The 23,058-nt window shown below is 32.0% G+C and overlaps 1 protein-coding gene across 4 annotated transcripts; it reads right to left on the bottom strand.

Annotated features, from left to right (window-relative positions):
- Positions 1-2,698: 2,698 nt before the first annotated feature.
- LOC107898417 (uncharacterized) lies at positions 2,699-18,325 on the bottom strand. 4 transcript variants are annotated; one of them, XM_016823902.2, is made up of 13 exons: positions 18,074-18,325; positions 17,507-17,561; positions 16,907-17,178; positions 16,747-16,821; positions 16,597-16,655; positions 16,340-16,475; positions 16,007-16,103; positions 15,834-15,900; positions 15,391-15,489; positions 14,623-14,712; positions 11,260-11,414; positions 3,255-3,356; positions 2,699-3,160 (listed from the first exon to the last, which is right to left on the bottom strand). In XM_016823902.2, exons 3-13 carry the CDS (start codon positions 17,157-17,159, stop codon positions 3,013-3,015), a joined length of 1,281 nt encoding a protein of 426 aa, XP_016679391.2. In that variant the 5' UTR covers positions 17,160-17,178; positions 17,507-17,561; positions 18,074-18,325; the 3' UTR covers positions 2,699-3,012. The 4 variants fall into 4 exon arrangements, with proteins under 4 accessions (XP_016679391.2, XP_040944603.1, XP_016679396.2 ...); XM_041088669.1 differs by lacking the exon at positions 18,074-18,325 and adding an exon at positions 17,691-18,021; XM_016823907.2 differs by lacking the exon at positions 17,507-17,561 and having other exon boundaries at positions 18,074-18,294.
- Positions 18,326-23,058: the final 4,733 nt, after the last annotated feature.

Raw genomic sequence — 23,058 nt, 5'->3', positions numbered from 1 at the left:
TCGGGTTGACTTTAAAGCATTTGTATGCTTGTATAAGATCCAAGAAAGAATATCCATGATATTCAATGTTTTATTATTGTTGATTGCATGATTTATGATGTGAAATGATGATTTTACTGTGAATTTTTTGTAGTTGCTTCGACAACGAATGTAGCATCCCAGTGCTTAGACTCGACGATCGGGTCGGATAAAGGGGTGTTACAGTATCATCTTTTGAAATATCTAGTTGAGTTGACATGTACCTATTAGTAAAAGTTAATTTTTGGTATCCTTTTGGTGAATTGAGATAATTATACTAGTGTTTTGTAATCAAATTATATATGTATATGTGTAATGGTGTGGTTAATGGTTGTGTTGATATGCAAGGGACCTTTTATATGATGTATTTGGTGCTTCATGTTTTGCTTGCATAACAAGTAAATTAGTTTTGGGTGATTGAGTTCAGTAAATTATGGTGATGCCTAAGTTGTTTGAATATGCTTGGATGAGTCTAAGAGATGTTTGAACTTCGAATTATGATTTACAAGTCTTATATTGGACTGGTCATTGTCAAGAAATGTCGGGATTGAATTTTGATAATTATGTAGGCATTTTCGTGACCACAACAACCTCATAGTCGCGACAACAAAGGTTTATCCATTTTTTTTCAAACAGTGAGCCCATTGTTGCGATTGAGCTTCTTCGGTTGTTGCGACAAGGGCTGAAAACATGAATTTCTTGGTTGAAACAGTTTTACTCTTGTCGCGACAAGACTATGTTGTGGTCACGAAAAGGACCCCCTTTTTGTTCCACTTAAAAATTTCAAACTATTTTTACTCATTTGACTCCCATATGCTGCTGGAGGTTCTCAACTGCTTTCGTAAGCACGATTAGAACCTGAATGTGTTTCTAAAATGTTTTAAGAAGTTTTCAAAAGTTTGTCATTGAATCTTCGAGTAAACTTTAGTATTTTGTTTGTATTGTATTAAAATTTTGAACTATGATATTGTAGTTGCCTAAGCAACGAATGTGACATCTCGCATTCGAACCCGGTGACTGGGTTAGGTGTGGAGTGTCACATAAATATTTTCCCAAACTCGTATATAAACTTATAAATTCTAAAATCTAATGATTTAGTAATTATTCACAACTCAAAATCACTAAATCTCTCATCTAAAATCTATCAATAATCTCACAAATATCAACTCGCTTTCTGATTCTAGAATTCAACTCAACCTTTCAAGAAATCTACTCTAATCTCATTAGTTGACTTCTACTATATTAATACTAATCTATAACATAAAGCACTCAATTTCTCATCTGAAGAAATCAGGAACTCAAGAATCAAAGTTCTCTCCCTACATTAGATAAGATTAATGAGAATGCGAACAAATAGAGAAATTAATTAAAGCAATTGAATGTTGAAAGATTTAGTAGAAATCTTACTTACCAAACTCGAATAAACGAAATTGGATTAAGAATTGAAGAAGAAAAGATGAGAGAAAATTGAGAGAATTTGATCTTCATATTTTTCTTAAGCTCTCGTGAAAATGAGAGCCTCGTAATCATTCCCTCCTATTCAAAATAACAAAATAGGATATTTTTTCCAATGGTACATTGGTCAAACTACTTAATAAACCCTCCCATGAATGCTAATCATAATTCTAGACCTAAGACGTTTAACCCTTCCATTTTGATTTTCTTAAAAAATAATCTATGCCTTAAAACCCTAACTCTTTAATTCTATCTAATTGAAAGAAATTTAACCTTGAAATTAAATTATACTAAGTTATAAGAATAACCCAAAAACTACTCTAAGAATACATCTTAGTTTTACTTCACGGAATGACTCAAATTTCCAATTTTCGGAGAAATTTTCGAGTCATTACATGGAAAAATTGAAAACGATTAAGTTGCAACAATTTCCCTCATCCATCAAGACACAACAAGGGAAGATATTGCTAGCATACTAGGAGCGACCCTGTTATACAAGAACTCAACAAATTTTTAACATCGAAAATGAAGATACTAGGATTATCCCAACAATCAAATTTGTTTTGATGGAACCACATTATAATGTCAATTCTGGCTAATATTAACCTCTTAGATATATATTAATAGACAATATCACAAATAAGAAAAGTTTTCCACAACCACTGTTTAGATGCTTCAAACTAGAAATAGACCAAGTGCTCAGGAAAACACATGAAGGGATATATATGGTCATCACTTGGGAGTGAGAACACTTGCCCAAAAGGAGGTCCTGCGCTAATGTTATTGTTGACCTACTCTTCAAAAGACGCACTATATCTAGTCATGAAGTGTGAGCCCTGCCAGAAATTCTCTCATCCTTCTCCAGCCAATTAACCCTCCAATTTTGCTACTTGAGGTATAGACATTTTGGGCCCTTTTCCTTTAGCAATTGACCCTCAATCCACATTTACCCTTTAATAGTAATCATGAAGGAAATTGGATTGTTGTCTCGTATAGATTCCTTTGGCAAACTTCTAATACGGCTGCATAATACGACAACCTTATATACTTCTAATACTTTGTTTAACGGAAATATAGTGCTTAATTCTTTAGGTATTCAAATTGAAGAGATTGTATAATACAAGGTTAATGGTATAATTAACGACAATAAATATTACATAACAGCGAAGTAAAAAAAATAAAAAAAGGAAAAAAATAATCAAAAAAAGAAAAAGGAAAGGGAATATAAAAAGACGATAGAACAATTGCACTTTTACAATCAAACAATTTACACGCAATATGTGCTTCATGAAGGCCTTATTACATTACAGCATATATTTTATTTATGGGGAAAAAAAGATATTTTGAAGCAATACAACAATAAGAGAAAGAAAAGCTACAAGTGGATGGACCTCATCTATCACACAAACAATCACAGTTGGTAAAGTCCACCTTCAATTCACCTTATCTAACATGAATATCATCGTTTGTGAATGAACTGAACGGCCCTTGCATCCGCATCTGTATCTCTTTGATACAAAATTTACGAATTATCAACTATTATCTTTTATCGTGGTTAACCTGGTTAATGCCAATGTGGCTCAACTGTACATTCTCATTCCAGGAGGGATCCGCTGGAGGTAGCTGATATTCATCAGGTTTCAATGCTAGAGCAAAATCTGGCAAAGTTGGAGCCGTCTCCATGATTCTAAATAACATTACCATTACCCAGGTTATTGTATTTGGCATATTATGCAAAACTATTTTCCCCCGAATTTGTAATTAGAAACCAAAAGACTTACTTTTCATAAGAGTAGAGGTCACGGTTTATCCGCACCTTGCTAGAAGTGTCTTTCGGAATTTTCTCGGATAGATACTTCATGGTTCCCCAAAGAGGTGGGTTTCTGCACCAACAATTATTAAGAAGAAAATGCCAACTTTTCCAGTTAAAAGCAAAAATAGAGATCCAAGCCAAACAGAGCAAGCGTATTTGAATTATGGAAATTATTTGGAACATTATTTTACCATATCAAGTCCCACCTACGCAGCAAAATAAACATACATCTCAGTCTATCATTATTGGGAAATTTAAATTAACTATTTGTACTTGTTTCCAACGAAAATGAACCAATAAATCTTATTATCTCATAACACCATCATGCTGTCAATTAAACCAAGATTCTAAGCACTAGGCAACCCAGTTCAGCCAAACCTCAGAAGGCCCAGCACAGAGTTGTACTCCAAAATGCACAGCGAAATGACTTTAGACATGAAATCTAGATGAAGTACATTTAGGCGCAACTTGAAATCAATGAATAACACACTAAAAGAAGTTATCTGATAAGTCCTCGTTATTGAAATAATTTATAATAAGATGAGAGGATGGGAGATATTTGTCTTTGAATGTTAAAAAATGAGTACAAAGAAGGAATACGATAAGAGTTTCATTACCAAGTTGACTAAGGCATCCACTAACTTTCAAAATTTTAAAGGCTAAAATACTAAAAGAGCCAATAAACTGTTTCAGTTTTCTTAAAGCCTTATCTTTTAATTTGTATCCAAATAAACCCTTACCCTTTGATTTGTATCCAGATAAGCCCATATTTGAAATGAAATTTTGATTAATTTAAGGTTTTATTCAAGTGCAAATTAAAGGTTACAGGTTTATTTAGGCACAATTAAAAGGAAAAAGGGTTTATTCGAGTGTAACAAAATTATAGGAACTTACCTAGACAAATTGATTTAAGTATAGAAACTCTTTTGTTATATTACTTTAGCCAATTTTTTGATACCAAAGCATTAACTGGCATCAGATATTAGTGTAAAGTCATACTCTAGTAAGACTACTGAACGTATCAGTTTATGCATCATTTTATATAATTATTTCTTTTATAATAAAAAGATTGTGATGACAACTAAAGAGATTAGCTTGTGCTACCAATCTTAGGAAGAGTAAGAATTACCAAGGCCAAGTCTTTGGCTCATAGCTTCATATGGAGTGGTAGAATACCTAGATACGATAATTCTAGTGTGCCCAATTCACAAAAGCCTGACCAAAAATCTTTTCAAGGAAAGCCAAGCTAGTGAATTCAAAGATCAGCCAGAAACAATCAATGAATTGTTTCAGTGATGTCATTTGACCAACCAAAATATATGGTTTACTAGGAAGAAACTACTAGGTTCGCCAATAATGTAACTAATTGGTTCTATGGGAAAATTTATGATGACACTAAGTGCAGCTTAGGAGGATCCTTTTCATAAAGCTAGTAGGTTTAATCATGGACCAAAAAGGAAAACAAGAAGGATGTAAAAGCTCTTACAATGTCATTGGATGGAGAATTTTAATATCTTGAAGAAATTTGAAATTAAAATATTTTATGTATCATTTCAAATGCTAGTATTTGTAATTATTTTGTTTAGATAAATTACATTAGCAAATATGAATTTCATGAGATAAAAATAATTATAAAATTAATAATAGTATTTTAAAAAAAATACATCCATTATGGAAAAATATGCAATAAGGGTACCATTAGATTTTTAAAAATATATATTAAAGTTATTAAAATTATATTTTGTGGTTTAAGTTTTTATTGTATAATGGGACCATGTAAATTAAATAAAAGGATTTTCAGAAATTTTGAGAAACTACACCTTTAGGTGAAATTTGAATAAAAAGTTTAAGTTGCTTAACTTCCTTTTGAAATTTCATAGAACTTTTGAATTTTTTTTCTTTATTTTTACTCAAACAAATAAATGTATTTTCAAATTTTATGTTATTTAAATGAAGCTGCAAAATTGCTTCCTTGCTAAGAGATGACTTAGGAATTTTTCCCAACATATCATTTCTTTATAGTTTGATAACTAGGGTTAGAGGAAGCAATCAAGCCAATTCCGACGGGTTTAGATTGAGTTATTTCGATTCAGGTCTTTTTGGGTTTGGAATTTTTTAGGTCGAGTTCAAGCTTTTCTAGGTTTGGACTTTTCAGGATCATGTTTTTTTGAGTTCAGGCATTTTGAGTCTGGGATTTTTTTAGATTCAGGCTTAGGTTTAGGCTCAGGTTTGTTCTTCATTATAATTCAAATGCTTACATCACAATATAAATTATTAATTTATCGTTATTTTTAAGCAAACTTTTGTTGCAACTTGTGATACAATATTTTTAATTATATTTTTATTAAAACTATTATCCCAAATAATAAAAGTTTAAGAACTATTTTTTCATTGGATAACAAAAAGGTATCTTGACAAAATAATTACTAAATTAAATTAGATGCACTAATATTTAAAAAATTTTAAAAGTAAATATTTTAACAATTTAAACATTCATGATAGTTTTATAATTATATCATAGAAACGCATAAATTTTAGCAAACTCTACATATATCTCTTTGGTGCTACTTATGATAAAACAAATAATAATAATAAAAAGATAATTCTATGGATTTAATAACAACTTACTAGAAATTTTTCATATTATGTTTTTTTATTAAATGGATTGCCATTCACGATAAATTTAATATATATTTTTAACTAATTTTCATTATTGATTTGTTTTTTTGACAGTCCACAAATGAATTGAATATTTTATATATTAATCAAGATTATGTTGTTCTATTTTTTATCATTTCCATTAAAAACCTATTTGATGTATTTTTTTGTATTTTAATATTTACATATAATTTGGAATTTCTAATTGTACTTAGAATTGTATAATGTATAATTGTAATTTGTCTTCTTTTACCAATAGTTGGGGTAAGAGATGTTGCTTGTCAATGTATAAATATTTCTTATATTTGAATCATCTAAGCTAAGAATTAAATGATCCAATGTAAATTTATGTTACAAGAATCTTAAGCAAAAATAATGCGAATGAAATGCAATAATAAAAAGTTAGAAAGAAAAGAATTAAATGATCAAATGTAAAATTATGTTCAACGAATCAAAAGCTAAAACAAATAATGCAAATAAAAAGCAATAAGAGAACATAGAGCTTTTTTGCTTATGTGTGACAGTGGTAATCTCATTTCCACAAAAATTACTATTTTATTATATATAAAATATATAATTGTTTTATTTTTAGTGTTAAATTCGGGTTTAATTTTTTGGGGTTTGAGGCTTTTCAAGTTCGGGTTCGAGCTTTTCTAGGTGCAGACCTCTTAGGATCTATTTTTTGGGGCTCATTTTGCCGCCTCTAATTGTGGTCAATCCAAGGGCATCTCATTGTTAGAATTTATGAATAGTATCACCACTGAGAAGGGCAATCTCAATTTAGAACTCAAGGATGGGAGCACTGCTAAGAATAAGAAATTTTTGCCTTCAATACCAACAGTCCTTGAGCCTAATTGGCCTAACCAGGGCAACAAGAATAACAATTAGGGTAGAGCTACCAAACAATGTCATCAAATTGAATTTATGTGATACGACCAAGAAAAATTTTCAATTTAAAAATCTTATTGAATGTCTATAAATTTTTCACTACAGCTTTCTTTTAAAGCACCAATATAGCTTCCACTTTTATAGCTCCCCAAAACTCAAACTTTTTGCAAATAATGTTTTGAACAGCTTCTGTTTTTTGGAGTAGAGAAAGCTGGTAGCTACCAGTTCTAACCGGTTAGTGGTTATTCAATTAAGTGTTTTCCAAGCAATACCAAAGATCACACAATCGCATGATCCAGAACAAGCTTAACTTCTGGAGCAGGACATTGAGGAATGAAATATTGGAACTTTGATTATCAGAGGAAGATTACTATTGAAAGGACACACCAGTGAGGCAAGAACCATATTAATGGATAAGAGGATGATGTTGGATATGCAACAGAAAAAAGAAAGTGCACCTACAAGATGTGGATAAAGACATTGAACTTGTTTGCACAGTGTGCTACCTCTTCAGAGGTCTATTGGGGGGAATTAGTTGATGCTTGTGATTTGAAATTAGTGGTTTCTGTTTTGATCATTTCCCATTAAGTAACTAGCCCCAAATTCTGACTGATTTAATTCTCCCACATGACACTTCGCTTGTTGATCCAGGGAAATTCTTTACCAAATGTGCTGGGATTAAAGAGGAAAGTGTTGTGAATTATATGGATTTTAAATTTACTACAAGATATGCATCAAGGGACTAACAGACTTTTGCTACTAATAAGGTACTCTTTTGCATCCCTCTATTGTAGATAATAAAATACCTCATTGGGGAGCTGGGCCCCCCATTGTCGGATGAATATTTTTCTTAAAGCCTTTTGCTCTTTTCCTTGTCTTACTATAGGCACTCAAGTAATGAAAATGACTCTTGGTAACGAGATTGTTGCTTTGCATCTTATAAACTATTAGGAAAAAAACCTTAGCCTAGTGTCACAGGCCGCGCATCAAAGCCAGTGACGAGTGCGCACAGAGCATCTCATGAAGGTCAATTAATTAAATTGGTTTAATTGATCCACTTGAACTGGTCCAATTTGTGGAACACATGGAGAAGCCCCATCTACTTGAAGCCTTGGTAGCCTAGTGAAACACTTCAGTAAAACTAGAGTTACCATGGTTAATGTAAATCCTAAAAGATAAAATTGTATAGAGTTTAAATCTCTTAAGACTCTCATCTTATAGATAAGCACTAATATTAGCCGTTGATGTAATTCAATTTGTACCATTGGATCTGAGGGAACTCAACTATAAATAGAGACCTTCCCCTCATTTGTAATCACTTCATCCCTTGTATATCATTCAAAGTTAAAAGAATATTTGAGAGAATTTACTCAAATACTTGGTGTGCTATTATTTCTTGTGCTTTTTTTATTCGATTTAAATCCTTTTGTCTTTCTAAGTTGCTTCTACTTTATCCCGGTGCTTTAGAGAAATTCCTTTTTGAATTCTCATTTTCAAGAGTAAGACTGACTTAGGCGGATTTAAAGTAAAGAAATCACCTATAACCGCGCGGTTTGTTAAACTAAAGTTCTAGCCTCATGACACGAGAGGTTGAACAGATGGGGTCTCAATTCCCTTTCCAACTAATAGAACCATCTGGTCCAATTAAAGGACAGTGTCATGTTTAAAAACGGATATCAATATTAAATAAATATTTGATGCTGCGAATACTTAAATATTTACATAGGTCAATGGTATAATAATGACTTCAGAATTCTCTCCCTCTCAAATTTTCCTTAGTTTCCTATATTTCTTCCTTCACCTTAGCCCTTGATTTTCCTCTTTGTTTCTCCTATCTCCGTTATTTCTATCTCATCACCCCAAAACTTTGTTCATTGACATCAAGAATAGTTCATGGCAACAATATACAATCATAGCACCTAATATGGCACCTTGAATAAGTTTGTGCCAATTGCAGGAGCAGGTAAAACATTAAGTTTTAATAATGAGAAGGGAAGACTTTTAATGGTTTATGACCAACTCAATAAGTACCAACGAGCAGCAGCAACATTATAGGGTTTAGGATGGCCATGAATGAGCATGAACTCCTAACCCCTACATAGACGATAGGATTGTAGTTGCATAGCAACCTTTTTATTCATTTCATGTTCTTACAAGCCTAAGATTACCTTTTTTTTTGGTAATGTACAATTAAAGGGTTAGTACTCACACACCCATGGTAAGGACATACCCACACCACACGCACACTGCCCAAATAAAAGCCTACCACTTGCTCCCCCGAGGTTCAAACCCAAGTGGGTTTTATTGGTGAACAGCCCTTGGCCACCAAAACAACCATAGGAGTTCACAAGCCTAAGATTACCTAAGTGCGATAACCTAAGAACACAGTTAGATGCTTCAAAAAATTCAGAAAAGCTGAAGAATAACTATGCAGATTTATCATGGAGGACAGAAAACATAGAGTATGGATGTTTTATCCTCAGATATATGATAAAATTATGACGTTTGGTTCATGTAATGTAAGTTACCTCTGATAATAGGATTATAGGAATATAAATTACTTAGCACATTACAGGGTACGTTATATTACCTTATTTGGTTCATTTGACTAAAATGTAAAATTTAGTTATTCGATAGACAGAATGTAAGATTACTAAAAACACATTTTACTAAATTCTCCTCATAGAATTTGCATTTTTTTTATATTTTCTACTACACAAAAGTAGAAGATTATAGTATTTTATTGATAAATGATAGTATTTATGGGGTAAATTAATTTCATACCAATTGGAATCGAAGGAAAATAATAAGAAGCTAGGCTTCTCTTTTGACTAAAGTGATGAGGAAAAGAAAGAATTAAAATATATATTTTTATTAAAACATGTTATTTGTTATAATTTGAGGTAAAATTTAGCCGAAATGATAAAAGGAATGATAAAATTGTTATAAAAGTAGCATTTCAGTTGGAATGTAATAGATAAAATGTAACATAATGGACAAAATATTAATTCTTCTCAACTAATAATAAATATATATAATTGAAATGTTACTTGAAAAATATATTAAAGGACCCTACAATTTGGTTCATTAGTTTTTATTATTACTTTGTTTTCGTTTAAGTCAAATGAATTAAAGTCATTAAAAATGAAGGTAAAATTGTAAAAAATCTCAGGTTACGGAAGTAATATAGATTACCTAAGGAAGAGGTGTAGTATTGAGATTAAATCCTATATTTTGGGATCTTAATACTATTGGAAATGTACGATTATTGGATCAGGGTAACCTTCGAAATCTAAATGAAAGAATATCATTCCGAAATCTTATACTACCCTCAGAATGTGAGATTACTTGAACCAAATGTCCTCTGAGAGAATTTTCACCAAAAATTTTCATTGGCACCACCAACACCTCCAAAGGATGAGATTTTTAGGTTAAAGTGACAAAAAGGATGCCAGAAGTACTAGTCTAGAGCACAAAGCAATCTAGTTGTAGGGGGTGCCAATGCCCCCAGGCCATGATTTGGTTTTTGGAACAAGATTTGGCTGGCCAATGAAAAGAAAAAAAAATGAAGAAGAGAAGCAAAAAATGAAAATGGAGAAGAAAATTTCTTTTGAAAAAAATAGAGAAATAAAATGCAATTTTATGAAATATTATTATAATTTACTAGTATCATTCTACAAGAAATTATGATAGCTTTTATGCAAGGATAAATTATTTGTTACGGTTGCCTTTCTGGGCAAGACAAGAAGTCAAAGGCACCAAAATTGACAGAAGACAAATAAGTTTGTTTTAATAATATTCCTAATTAGAATAATTAATTTAGCAAGTGTTTTATAGCAATTAAAAGTCCTAAATTATAGTTTCTTATTCTACAAGTTAATTTTAATTTCTTAACAAGAATAAAACTCTATGTAACCACTATTTAAGGGGGCAAGTCTTAGTAATAAAATAAGACAGAAAATTATTCCAATTTAAAGAAGTTTAAGATTTTCCCTTCCTGACAAGTCTAAGGTTAGGAGCTTCCTTTGACGAGTTCCAAGGTTAGGAACTCCCTTCAACAGTTCAATTCTTCACAAGGTAGGAAGTGCTACAAGGGTAGGGCTTTATCAATCAAAATAGGTTTTCTTGTGAATTATCCGGTGACTCAATCCATAACCCATGGCCATAACATTAGTCTTTTACATTCACTAAAACCCTAGTCATTGAACTAACTGAACATAAAATTAATATAATACTCCGACAATGTCTTGCTTGGATGAACCAAAATTGATAATAACTATTCTATAGCACTAATCCATTCTATTACGTGAACCAAACACACTGATAGTGGATAAATGTCAGACCGCAAAAAGCCAATTAGCAATCCAAAAGCTAAAGGGTGAATGGAAGAAAAAATGTAAATCCAGAGATGATCCAATATAAGTTACCTGGATAAAGGATGAGCTGCATTAAACACCTCACAAGCCCTTTTACTTTCTTTGAAATATTCATCAGCAGCTTGCAAAGCAGCTACAGCCATACCATGAGATTTCTCTGTATTTCCCTCATCAAGAATCAAACCATGATAATAATATGCTGCAGCCTGTGTTTGTATAAATCAACAAATATAATTAAATAACTACCACAAACCAGGAAATGCAACCTCAAGAGAGTCATAATTACTAGCATCATATATTAGAAGAAAAAAAACATGTTGCGTGCATCATTACTGTCTAACAAGATGGTTTCATACAGAAAGGTCAGCTCAAACCTACAAAAATAGAAGTGAGCAAAAGAGATTTTGCATGTATAATCCATCTATGGCTCCTTGACTGGCTGAAATCCAAGTAAAAAAGAAGAGAGAGTTTCCAAAATTCATTCCATTTATCTTATAGTTAGTAGCTGAATCTGAAGTAGGCTCATTAAGATTGTCACTGTCAGTTCTTCAAAGGAAAAAAGAAAAAAGAATTCTACTTCAAGGAAAGAGAGATTTACGTCAATTAGGTAAAAGATTCATAAAGCGCATTATTGAAACGTCAGCCTTTGCATCTACATAAAGCATTACACATTTCAAATATTTCAGATGGTAAGCGCATAGTAAAGCATAACAAAATAGTGAAACTTTTCCTAGAGTCAAACTTCAGAATCTTTACATAATTTTACTCCTCAGTAGAATTCAATTAAAGTAGATAAAATTTTGAAAATTTCAGTTTCTATTGAATTACTTCCTAAATGCCAACGTATAGTTTGCACACAATAACAATATTTCAAACTCAAAAGCTCATTTCACATCAAAATTTAGAAAGACAGAAGAACCCTACTCATCATCAGGATAAGCGTCCCCAAAGTAAAATGTACGCCTCATTTTATTATTGTGATACAGAAGTAACATCATAAAAGAAATTTGATCTCAGAAAGAATAAACTTGAACTATTTAGGTACAATCCTAATAGCTAATAGATAAGACCCAAAGTTGACAAGACCAACCCTTCTACAGAAACAAGTCATCATACACACTCAAAAGTAATAATCAGAGCAATATCCTACAGATATAGGCACCATGCCTGAGAATGTCTTGTGCAGTAGAAATACAAAGCTAATAGTTATGTTTGCTCAAAGGTGTAGCATCCAAGAATCCCTATACAGCTAGTTATAGGGTCTTAAAAGAGAAAAAGGAGCAGAAATTCATCATCCCTGGTAGAGGGTTAAGATATTTTCGTTTTACTATATTAGTTGTGAAATAAATCATGCAAGGTTAAAAATGATGTTATTATTGGGTCTTGAATACAAAAAAAAAATTGTAGAGGCATACCACTCAGCCAAAAGAAACTAATAAAGAATTATTCAAATATACATGCTCAGTTAATGAAAATTTGGCTCAAACTATGCAAACCAAATGGCAGTGTATGGATGTTTCTTTCTTACTCCCTATTAAACACTACTGCTACTATTGTACCCCAAAATGGCATTTTTTCCTACTTGTCATTTGTTTCAATTTCCATGTTCCTCACTTTTCCTCTTTCGCAGTCACTTAGGGCCACTTTGGCAATGCTTCTAAAAAGCATTTTTGGGACAAAAAGCGCTTTTAAGATAAAATCATTCCTAAACAGGACACTTTTAAGAGAAAAAGTGCTTTTCAAAAGCCCAAAATTGTCCCAAAAGCACTTTTTCCAAAAGCTGAAAATTTTAGCTTTTCTCAAAAGCGTTTTTTGTCCCAAAAGTGCTTCTTAGAAGCATTGCTAAACTAAGCCTAAATGCAGTCCAAAATCTGTCCATCACAGTTCTCCCATAATAGTGTGCCACTCACTCTTTATTCATCATGCTGATGGCCTTGTCTAATTTGTTGGCTAATCTCTTTCTTATCTAGAAGAGAAATATAGTTTGTGAAATCGAGTGTGAGAGAGAGGAAGAAAGAAGAAGAAGAAACAAGGCTGCTTCTGTTACAGCTTACTGTTAGGCTGTAACAGCTGTGAGAAAGTAGAGGAAAAGAGAGAAGAATTCTGAAAAATATTTCCTTGCATCTATACATTATGTTACATAACCTATTTACACTAGTAACTAGATATACAAATACGGAAAGTCAAAGATATGATACAATAGATCCTAGAGATACTATCATAACAGATTACTATCACAACGCTCCCCCTCAAGCAGGAGCATACAAATCATAGGCTCCTAGCTTGTTACATATATATTCGATGCAAGGCTTTTTAAGAGCTTTAGTTAAAACATCTGCTAACTGATCATTTGTTTGAGATACATCCAGACTCAATCTTTTGCTTTATAAAATGGCAATCAATCTCCATGTGCTTGGTTCTTTCATAAAACACTGGATTCAAGGCAATATGCAATGCTGCTTGGTTATCACATATTAACTTCACTGGGCTGACAGTTTCTTGTTCCAACTCTTGAAGTAATTGTTTTAACCAAATTAGCTCACAAGTAACTAGAGTCATAGCCCGATATTCAGCTTCTGCATTAGATCTCGCTACTACATCTTGTTTCTTACTCTTCCATGACATTAGATTGCCTCCAAAGAGAACACAGTATCCATAGCAAGGGAGAGAGAAAATTAATTAAAAATAGAAATCGAGGTTGAATCAGTATGGGGACAGCACCACCGTAGGCGGATGGACAATAGGAAGATTCACGGAGGAAAGCAGTGGCTGGAGGCGTGGCCCACACACCCTCACGCGTCGGCGAGTGGGAGTGGGGTAGAAAAAATAGGGTGGAGCATGTGTCCCACACGCACAGCTTCCAGTGGCCGTTTTTTGGTCGAAGGGTTGACAGAGGCTGGGCTTTTTAATGGTAGGGGCGGTGAGACTCGGTTGGCTCTGATACCATGTAAAATCGAGTGAGAGAGAGAGAGAAGAAGAAGCAGAAGAAGAATAACAAATAAGGCTGCTGTTGTTACAACTTACTGTTTTTGCTATTACAGCCGTAAAAAAGAAGAGGAAAAGAGAGAGAAAAGAGAAAAGCATTCTGAAAAATATTTCCTTGCATCTATGCATTATGTTACATGACCTATTTATACTAGTAACTAGATATACAAATAAGAAAAGTCAAAGATATGATACAATAAATCCTAGAGATACTATCATAACTGATTACTATCATAACATAGTTCATGCTGCTAGAAAGTCCAGAAAATATCCCTTTGATTGACATTGCTACATCAAGTACATATTGTTTATTATTTCTTCAAATACCATAAACCAATATTTGAGTTTAAGAATCATTAGGAGAGTAACATAACCATGCTTTAGTTCTCATGACTAAAAAAATAGAGAAAGAAAATAAGGGTTAAGTACCTTAGCTTCAATGTATTTCCATTTTATAAAAAGCCGATGCTTTTCACCCCATCCATTTGATAGTGGAAGATTCATAATATTATCCTGAGCCTGTTAAGAAATGGCAAAAAATATCAGTATACATTTGAAAATCACTAACTAGACTTTTATGAATACATTGAGACAAGATGAATGATTCAGGAAAGGCTTAGAGAAGAATGAAGACAAACCACAGTTTTCTTCTGCTGAATAAGTAAAATTTCAAAAACCTCGTTACCGAACTATGATAAAAAAAAATGCCATGAGAGAAGTTCATTAAGTGGCAAAAGTTGTGAGTGAGGTGTGGTTATTAGGAGACCCTTAATCACATTTATACTACACTTGAAGTAGAGTATAATACAAGGCCTACCCAAAAACAACAATATATGATGTTGGAATACAGATTGGGCCAAGCGGACCCAAACCCATTCATTCATCCACATGAGAGGATCAAAAACTTAGGACTTCTAGTGTGAAAATTTGTTGGCAACGCTAGTAGATGCTCAATACCGAGTAGGATAAAGAAGTCATTCAAGTGTAGCTCCAGAACTAGATCCTTGGAGATTCATTAAGTGAATTTTTGGTAAACTGATTGCATGAATTAGATTGGCACTGGAATGGGTAATCCTAAACCTATTGATTTGCCCAAGTATGCAAAACAAATTGAAAGCAAAATTGATAAAAGCAAGAAGTACAGCTGAATTCAAGGTCAAAACATAAGAAATGACAAAACAAAAGATGCATTCATACCTGCTGCCAGTATTTTACCATCTCACATGCAAGCCTTCGTTTCACAGCTAGAGTAGCCTTGGTACTATCAATTGCCATTCCAAGTTGGATATCAACACCCTACACCAAAAATAACATTAAAACCATGAGACAATAAAAAAATGCCTTTGCAAGGTCTATGCTGATTGATTCTTAGACGCACACGGCCACACATTATAAAAACTAAAAAGTATGACTCAAATAAAAATAAGACGAGATTTTGTGCAACAATATTCAGACTGTCACTGAAGTGTTTACAGGAATATAAGAATAATGAAAGAACAGATTTTTGCTCACAAAATGTATTCATACTCATTATAAGAACAAATTCACCAAGTGATATCCTCAAAGTCCACATTTGTAAACTTGATTCACAAGTAACGTAACAGTTCATGCCTACATCAATCAAGAGATTAAGTTAGTACCTGTCCTAATGCCTGCAAACATAGTGCTCGAAGAACTCCTTCTGCTAGGTCTACTGGCAAATTTCTCCTACAACCAAAGTAGAGACCAATGGATTGCTACTAAATTAGATCGCAAGAATTGATTGTGAATATATTAAAGAAAGTTTGACTGCAAGTATATCATCTTTGTACACCTAAGTTCAGATGGCAACTGGGGAAGAACATGTCTGACAGCACAATCCAAATACCCCGCAGCCTTCAAGAAAATATCAATAGAAGCTCGCCTGCTTTCTGTTTATTGAGAGAAAAAGGCAGTCCTCTCTCATTAGGTCCATGGAAAAAATGATTAAGGGCAAAACCAGACTGAAAATCCAAGCTAAGAAGAAAGGGTCAACAGATTTGCCAGTAATCAACCTTTTAAACTTGAAAAACAAAAAGTCTGGAGTAGGAGAATGAAAAACAAAAGCAATAGCATCCCAAGAGAATAATCAGCATTGAAATTTCTTCTCTTTCTCTTAACAACATACCTTCTGATACTTTTGGTTGATAACCATCAGCAGAAGTCCTAGGAAGAAGCAATAAGTTGGCTTGTGATAACAATAACATCGCCATCAAATGCAATACTGACAACACCTCATACCAAGCATTAAACATTGCTGTTTCCTGCCAAAAAAATTTGCTTTGCATCAAATCTTATTCCTCAAAGAGAAGAGCGACCCAATAATATACAACAAAAGAAAATAGAAGGCATGTTGACAATAACAGCCTAAACCCACAGTCTGACCTCAGCATCATCCTCCTGATTTACCCAAATAAACTGTACTTTATATTGTAGCTGACTCCCTGAATGACAACAATGAACCATAATGTTAGATTCCTCCTCATACAGCACATAAACCTTTTCAAGGGAGTGAAATTTGATAATATGTTTCACCATCTGTAACTAATCCCAAAAGCACAGGCAAGTAGTCTTCAAGAGCCTGATGAAGATCTGCCAATGTTGAACCCCCTGAAGACAGATTTTCAACTGAAATTTCAGTAAAAATGCTTACTACGATCTGTTTATTAGGAAACCTGGTTAGCCAGCAACAAACCATGCTGTGTAGCAGTTTTCCTCCTTGTTCTTGTAATTGTAGGTGCTTCTTGGCCAGCCATAACAACTATACGAGTTCTCAAGGCAGTAAGGCGTTCCACTAATGTCTTTGACAAGTGACCACCGAGTGATTGAAAGAAATCCACAGACTTGGGAATTCGTAAACCTGGTACATATACAGAAACTTCCCCAATATTTCCTGGCCTCCGCCTATTTCCCCCAGAATCCTTGGGAGTTGAAACCAGACATCCCATATCTTGAGAGTTACTATATCTGTCAATCCAGGCAAATTTAGTCAAATTCTATAACAAACTGACTTATTTCCAGCATGAAAGACAGGAATATGAAGAGTGTAGCCAATATAATCTGATAGATCATAAAAGTAAATGGCATTAAGTTAATGAGCACAGACATATGTAGCAAAAGAATCAGATATGTGTTGCAATACTCAAAGCAACGGAGAAAAAACTAATTAAATGTCCAACCAATAAAGCAGAAGTAGTAGGGTAACTCACGAGCACCATCAAAGGACTCTAACTACAACTCTCCAAAAGATTTTCGACCTTTTTTTTTTCATACAAAAAAAAATGCATTTACTCACCTTGTTGTCCCTTATCAGAAGAAGGTGAAGGGATGGGTCAAAAGTCTAGTAGTTTCTGCATCCAACAAAAGTACAAAACCTAAAATTATTTTTTTTTAGGAGAAAAAGAAAGGAGAGGGAATGAGTAAACAGACCAAAAGCAAGTGAATCACAAGATAGCCATGGGAACTTGACAATTCATCACCTTTTCATATTGCAGTGGAACACAAGTAGCTAACTAGTGGATGGGCTTTCCATTATAACACAATTTTAGAAAGTTTTGCATGCAGAATTCAGAAGAAGAATGTGAAAGTAAAGAATTATGGGTTCGATTCACAAGCAGCTTTAACAACAACAATAATTAGAGAGCATTATTTGAATTTAGTGAAGATTGCTAGTCAAGAAAGCATATCAGAAATTAGAAGTCAAATCAAATGAAAAATTAAAGCTGAAAGCAGATAATCAATCATCAAACGGAAAGAAGAGAAAAGAATTGAAAAGTTTTCAATTCAGTGACGGAAAGCAGAGATCGATCAAAGCTGTGGAAAATCAAAAAGGAAAAAAAAGAAAAAGAAGATAAATTCTGACCATGCGTCCGAGTCAAACTCCAAACGTCCAAAGTCCAAACCCTAGCGGTTGGCAGAGTAGCTGGGTAAAAATGCTCATTATTATGCTTTGGCTTATGGATTTGTCAAAGAAAGGAAATGAAAATTGCAATCGTATTCGTAAGGAATTAATTATGAGTGTTATCAAATTTTGTGATGGGAAACGCCCTGCCGGCCCTTCTAGTGGTACTTTAGAAATTAAAAATGTTAGAATATTCTCAAGTAAGGTAGGCCTCGCTCACAGCTATTCCATTTCAGTATGCTCACGGTTAATTCCGTTTCAGCCCCAAAAATTATAATTAACTTAGGAATAAAATATTCCCTCTACCTTTGACCTCTGTCTCTTAATTATTGTTAAACTCTTTCTAAATTTTAATCTTATCTATATCACTCTCCAATTCTCTTATCAGTCCCTTTATTTTCCCATATTTACTCTTTATACTCTTATCATTTTTATTTCTTATCTTTTTCAAATTTTAAAATTAGAGTTCTAACCAATTTAATTTAATCTGTTATTTTCAAATTCTTATATAATAAGAGTATTATCATTTGCATAAAGTCGAGCTGATCTTGAATAGTGGGAAGCTCAAGTTTGAGCTCGGTACTTCACTCAAGCTCAATCTAACATTATTTTCCAGGTTCAAGCTTCGCTCGAGATATATTTGAACTATTTTAATTCAAGCTCAATAAAACTCGTTTATTGATTTTATATATAAATAATCAAAACTTTTTAAAATTATATTTAAATAATAAATTGATTTAAAATGAAAAATAAAAAAAATCTAAAATTATCTATCTCAATATCAAATAACGTTACCACTTAAAAAATATTTTTTTTAACTTAAAAATGAAATAACACCAAAATTAACAAGCTCACAGCCATCCTATTTTATCTATTTGTTTTATATAATATATAGGTAATATATATTATATATTATATATTATATTATAGAAAGTGTTTTTAAATAAAATATATACCGTTAAAGTTTTGTGTTATAATATATATACACAACAATCATACATACATATTATATATATAATTGAAACGAAAGAAAGTAATATAAAAGGAAAGATTGTGTCTTTTTAAAGTGGTTGATAGGTATTTCTGGTTACTACAATAATTAGAATTGAGAGATTAATTTTGAGTTCATCAAGTTTGAGTGGGAATCATTACTACAAATATTCTTACTTTCTTCTTTCTTTCTTCAGTGTTTCTCTAAGCTCTTTGTGGTTTAAAATAATTAGTAGCGCAATTTAATTGTTTCGTTCAAGTAAAGACATTGTATATTGAGAATATTATTTCTTTATCGTTTCCAACACAAAGGGAAAATAAATATTTTTAAGATAGTCTCCTAAAAATACCTTACCTTTTTACAAAATATCGGTTTTCGAATCCAAATCAATTTATCCTTTATCAGCATCAAACTTACAAAAAGAATAATGTATAATTTGTTTTACAAAAAAAATTGGTAATCTTTAAATGCGATGTATACTGTATTACACTCCCAATCGTCCGACCAAGCAATAAGATCACAAATAGTAAGAACGAATCCCTCGATAGAAAAGTTAGGATCTAGTGCCCTAAGAGTAGTATATTCAGCAATTTATACTTGTAATTTTTAAACAAATTGGTTTAAATAAAATTTCTTTATATATTAATATCATTTGTATATGTCCTTAATGGTTTTTGTATGCAAAGCAAAATGTAAGTAACTATTGGCTCATTGTTTATCTAATATTTAATTAAGATTAAGTTACATTATGTGGTTGAATAATAATATAAGAATATAATTTATATTAGTAGACAATCTAAATAGTTCGTAACCTAATCAAAATAGAGCAAATCGATTGAAAGACTCATACCATCAATCAAGTTCAATTAGCGAGATGTCTTATCTTGAGCATGAAAGCGGATGACTCTTAGAAGATAGATACATAGATGGCTTTATCTGGATTGACAATGCATTGGACAAAACCCAAGTTAAATTTATCCTCAATACATTTATGGATTTATTCACTTATGATGTTCATAATGTGGCATACCTTAATCTTGAGTGGATGATGGACTGTGTATGTGTGACTCATATCCTTTGATGTATTGAAAGTTTGAGTTAAAATATATAAGGAACCGAAAACTAGTACGTTGGATATATGACTTTTGCATGATGTAGCATTATTCAACAACAATGAAATCATAACTCTATAAGGGTAAATGATATCCTCTCATTGGCATTACGTAACAACCCTTACCCGAGACGAATTGGTACATCATTAGCAAAGGATGTCACATTTGAACAATAACGCTATTTAATACCAAAAAAATTTTTGAAAATTTCTTTTAAACATAAATAAACCCAACTGAAGTTAATTAATTCATTTCTAAGCTTCTTTTAAAGTTCGGCTACAAATAGAAATCATTTGGGGCTTAATCAAATCAAAACAGGGTAAATAGGGTTAATGTCGCGACACTAGGAAATGAGTGTCGCTGTAACAACACATTTTTAGTGATGTCAATAATGATGGTTTTGAAACCCTATTTTTGATAATCGAGCCCATAAATATTATTATTTAATATTTACGATGTTAGTATAAAGTTCAATTAAAATTTGGTCCACTAATTTTTTCATTTGGATAGTTAATTAATTTGGATAGTTAATTAAGGTACAAGAACTAAATTATAAAAGTGGTAAAAGTTAATTGCTATGACTTTTTAATTAATTTGAGGACCAATTAAGCAATTAGACCACTATATTGAGACCAAACAGTGGTGGTGGAAAACTTTTTTCCACCAAAAGTAGTTAAGTGTGATTAATATTAGTTAATTGGTTAATTACAATAAATTATATGTTAATCTTAATATAAAAAAACATTTCTTCATCCATCTTCTTCTTCATTGAACCTAAAGGGAGAAAAAGGGTTTCAAGTTTATTTACATCCAGTTCTTCAATTATTAGGTAATTTCAAATTCTTTTCTTGTAGTTTGTATGTTTTTGAAGTCTCGAGAGCTTGATTTAGCTAGCCTGTGTACTAATTTTTGAAATTGTTAAAGTTTCTAAAAGCTTCCATTGTTTAATTCTTGATGAAATTGGTGTTAAATTGTTAGATTTTAAGCTTAGATATGAAAAAGGACTAGTTTGTAAAGTTTAATTGCTAGTTTTTGAACATAAGGACTAAAGTGCATGAATTTCAAAATTGATGTTATATTTTCATAATTTTAGGTAATAGAGAAATATATGAGGATATAATTGAGATCATTTTTGAAATCGAGGCTTAAATTTGAAAGTTTTAGCAATTTCAGTTTTAGGGACTAAATTGAATAAAATGTGAAACCTTAGGGAACTTTCAATAAATAAAATTAAACTATCATATGAATATAATAAGATGTTATAAGGTATTTGGAATTTATAAATTGAAATGAATTATCATATAGATTGGGAATTGAACCAACTGGAGGATAATCGAGAAAAAGGCAAAATTATGTATTAGTCCTTAATGTTTTGTTTGTTTTTGTTTTTTCCAAGTAAGTTCATATGGAACTTACTATGCAATTTATGTTAATTTTGAATTATATTATAATGTCTATTAGTTATTTGTAATTTTGATGATTTTGGCATCTAAAGGACTAAATCGTAAAGTATGAAAAATATGGTTATTACGTATAGACGATGTATTGAATGGATGTCAAATTATTATATGACTAAATGATATGTATAAGATGATGTTCAAGATTTGAAATGATACGGAAATAGTAACAGTTCCCGTGTGAACTAAGTAAACGATTAGGGTCTAAATGGAAAAGGAAATGGTTCAAAAGAAAAAAGGAAACAGGGTTTGATCAGAGACTAATATGATGGCTTGAGATCCAACATGTGTTGCGGATTCTATGAAGCTCGTGTGAGCAGTCCGTGTAATAGCCCGTTTTTAGTGAAATCAGAACAGTGGTTTTGGGACCACAAATTTGACTAGTAAATTTTTATTTTATTATTATTTTAATGTATATGGAATGTTAGTAAGATCATATTAAAATTTCATTAAGAAATTTTGATGTTTGCATGATTAATTAAGTTAAAATGACTAAATCGTAAAAAGTGTAAAAGTAGAGTTCCATTAGTTAAAAGGGTCATATAACTATGAAACTTTAAAGTGAATGGATTTAAATGGTAATTATGCCATTCATAAAGCTAGTGGACATTTATGGACACAATTTAAGTGATCTTTAAGTTATAAATCAAGGTTAAATTAGTAAAATAACAAATTAACTTAAAATTAAAGTAAAGAAAAGATGTATCATCTTCTTCATGCTTTATTCCCACTAGAAAAGGAAGCCATTTTAGGGTTTGAGCATTCGATTAACTTCCTCTCTTGCATATAAGTGTTTTTGAGCCCCATTTTTAATGATTTTTATGTTTTTAAGGTTATTTTAGCTTAATCTAGCTAGCCTAGGGATCAATTTGTAAAACTGTCAAAGATTGAGGGTTATGGCATGAATGATTTTGTATGGTTCTTGATGTTTAATGATAGATTATGAGTCATTGTTAATAAATAAACAAGTTTTGTAAAGTGAATTTTGATGAAAATTGCATTTAGGGACTTGTTTGTACAAAAAATAGTAAAAGTTCAAGTTAAATCTAAGAAATGATGGTTTTTATGGGTTGGTATAGGTCCCTAATGAAATCGGTTAGCTTGAATGGAGGATGAAAATGCTTAGATTTCAATTTATGAGCTTAAGGACTAAATTATGAAAAGTTAAAATGTTAGGGGAAAATAGTAATTTTGCATAAATATGAAATATGTACTAAATTGAATACTAGGGATATTAAATGGATTGAATTTTTCTATTTAGATCAAGATAGACCATGTACGAATTTAGATCGGGGAAAAATTAAAGCCTCTAATTAGTACGACTTAATTTCTACGCCCCTAGTTGTCGAGGTAAGTTTGTATGTACAGATTACTATATTCATGTAA

The sequence above is a fragment of the Gossypium hirsutum genome, chromosome D02 (genome assembly GCF_007990345.1).
Source record: "Gossypium hirsutum isolate 1008001.06 chromosome D02, Gossypium_hirsutum_v2.1, whole genome shotgun sequence".
Taxonomy (NCBI): domain Eukaryota; kingdom Viridiplantae; phylum Streptophyta; class Magnoliopsida; order Malvales; family Malvaceae; genus Gossypium; species Gossypium hirsutum.
Note: the sequence above shows the minus strand (reverse complement) of the source record. Positions and strands in the feature narration are given on the sequence as shown.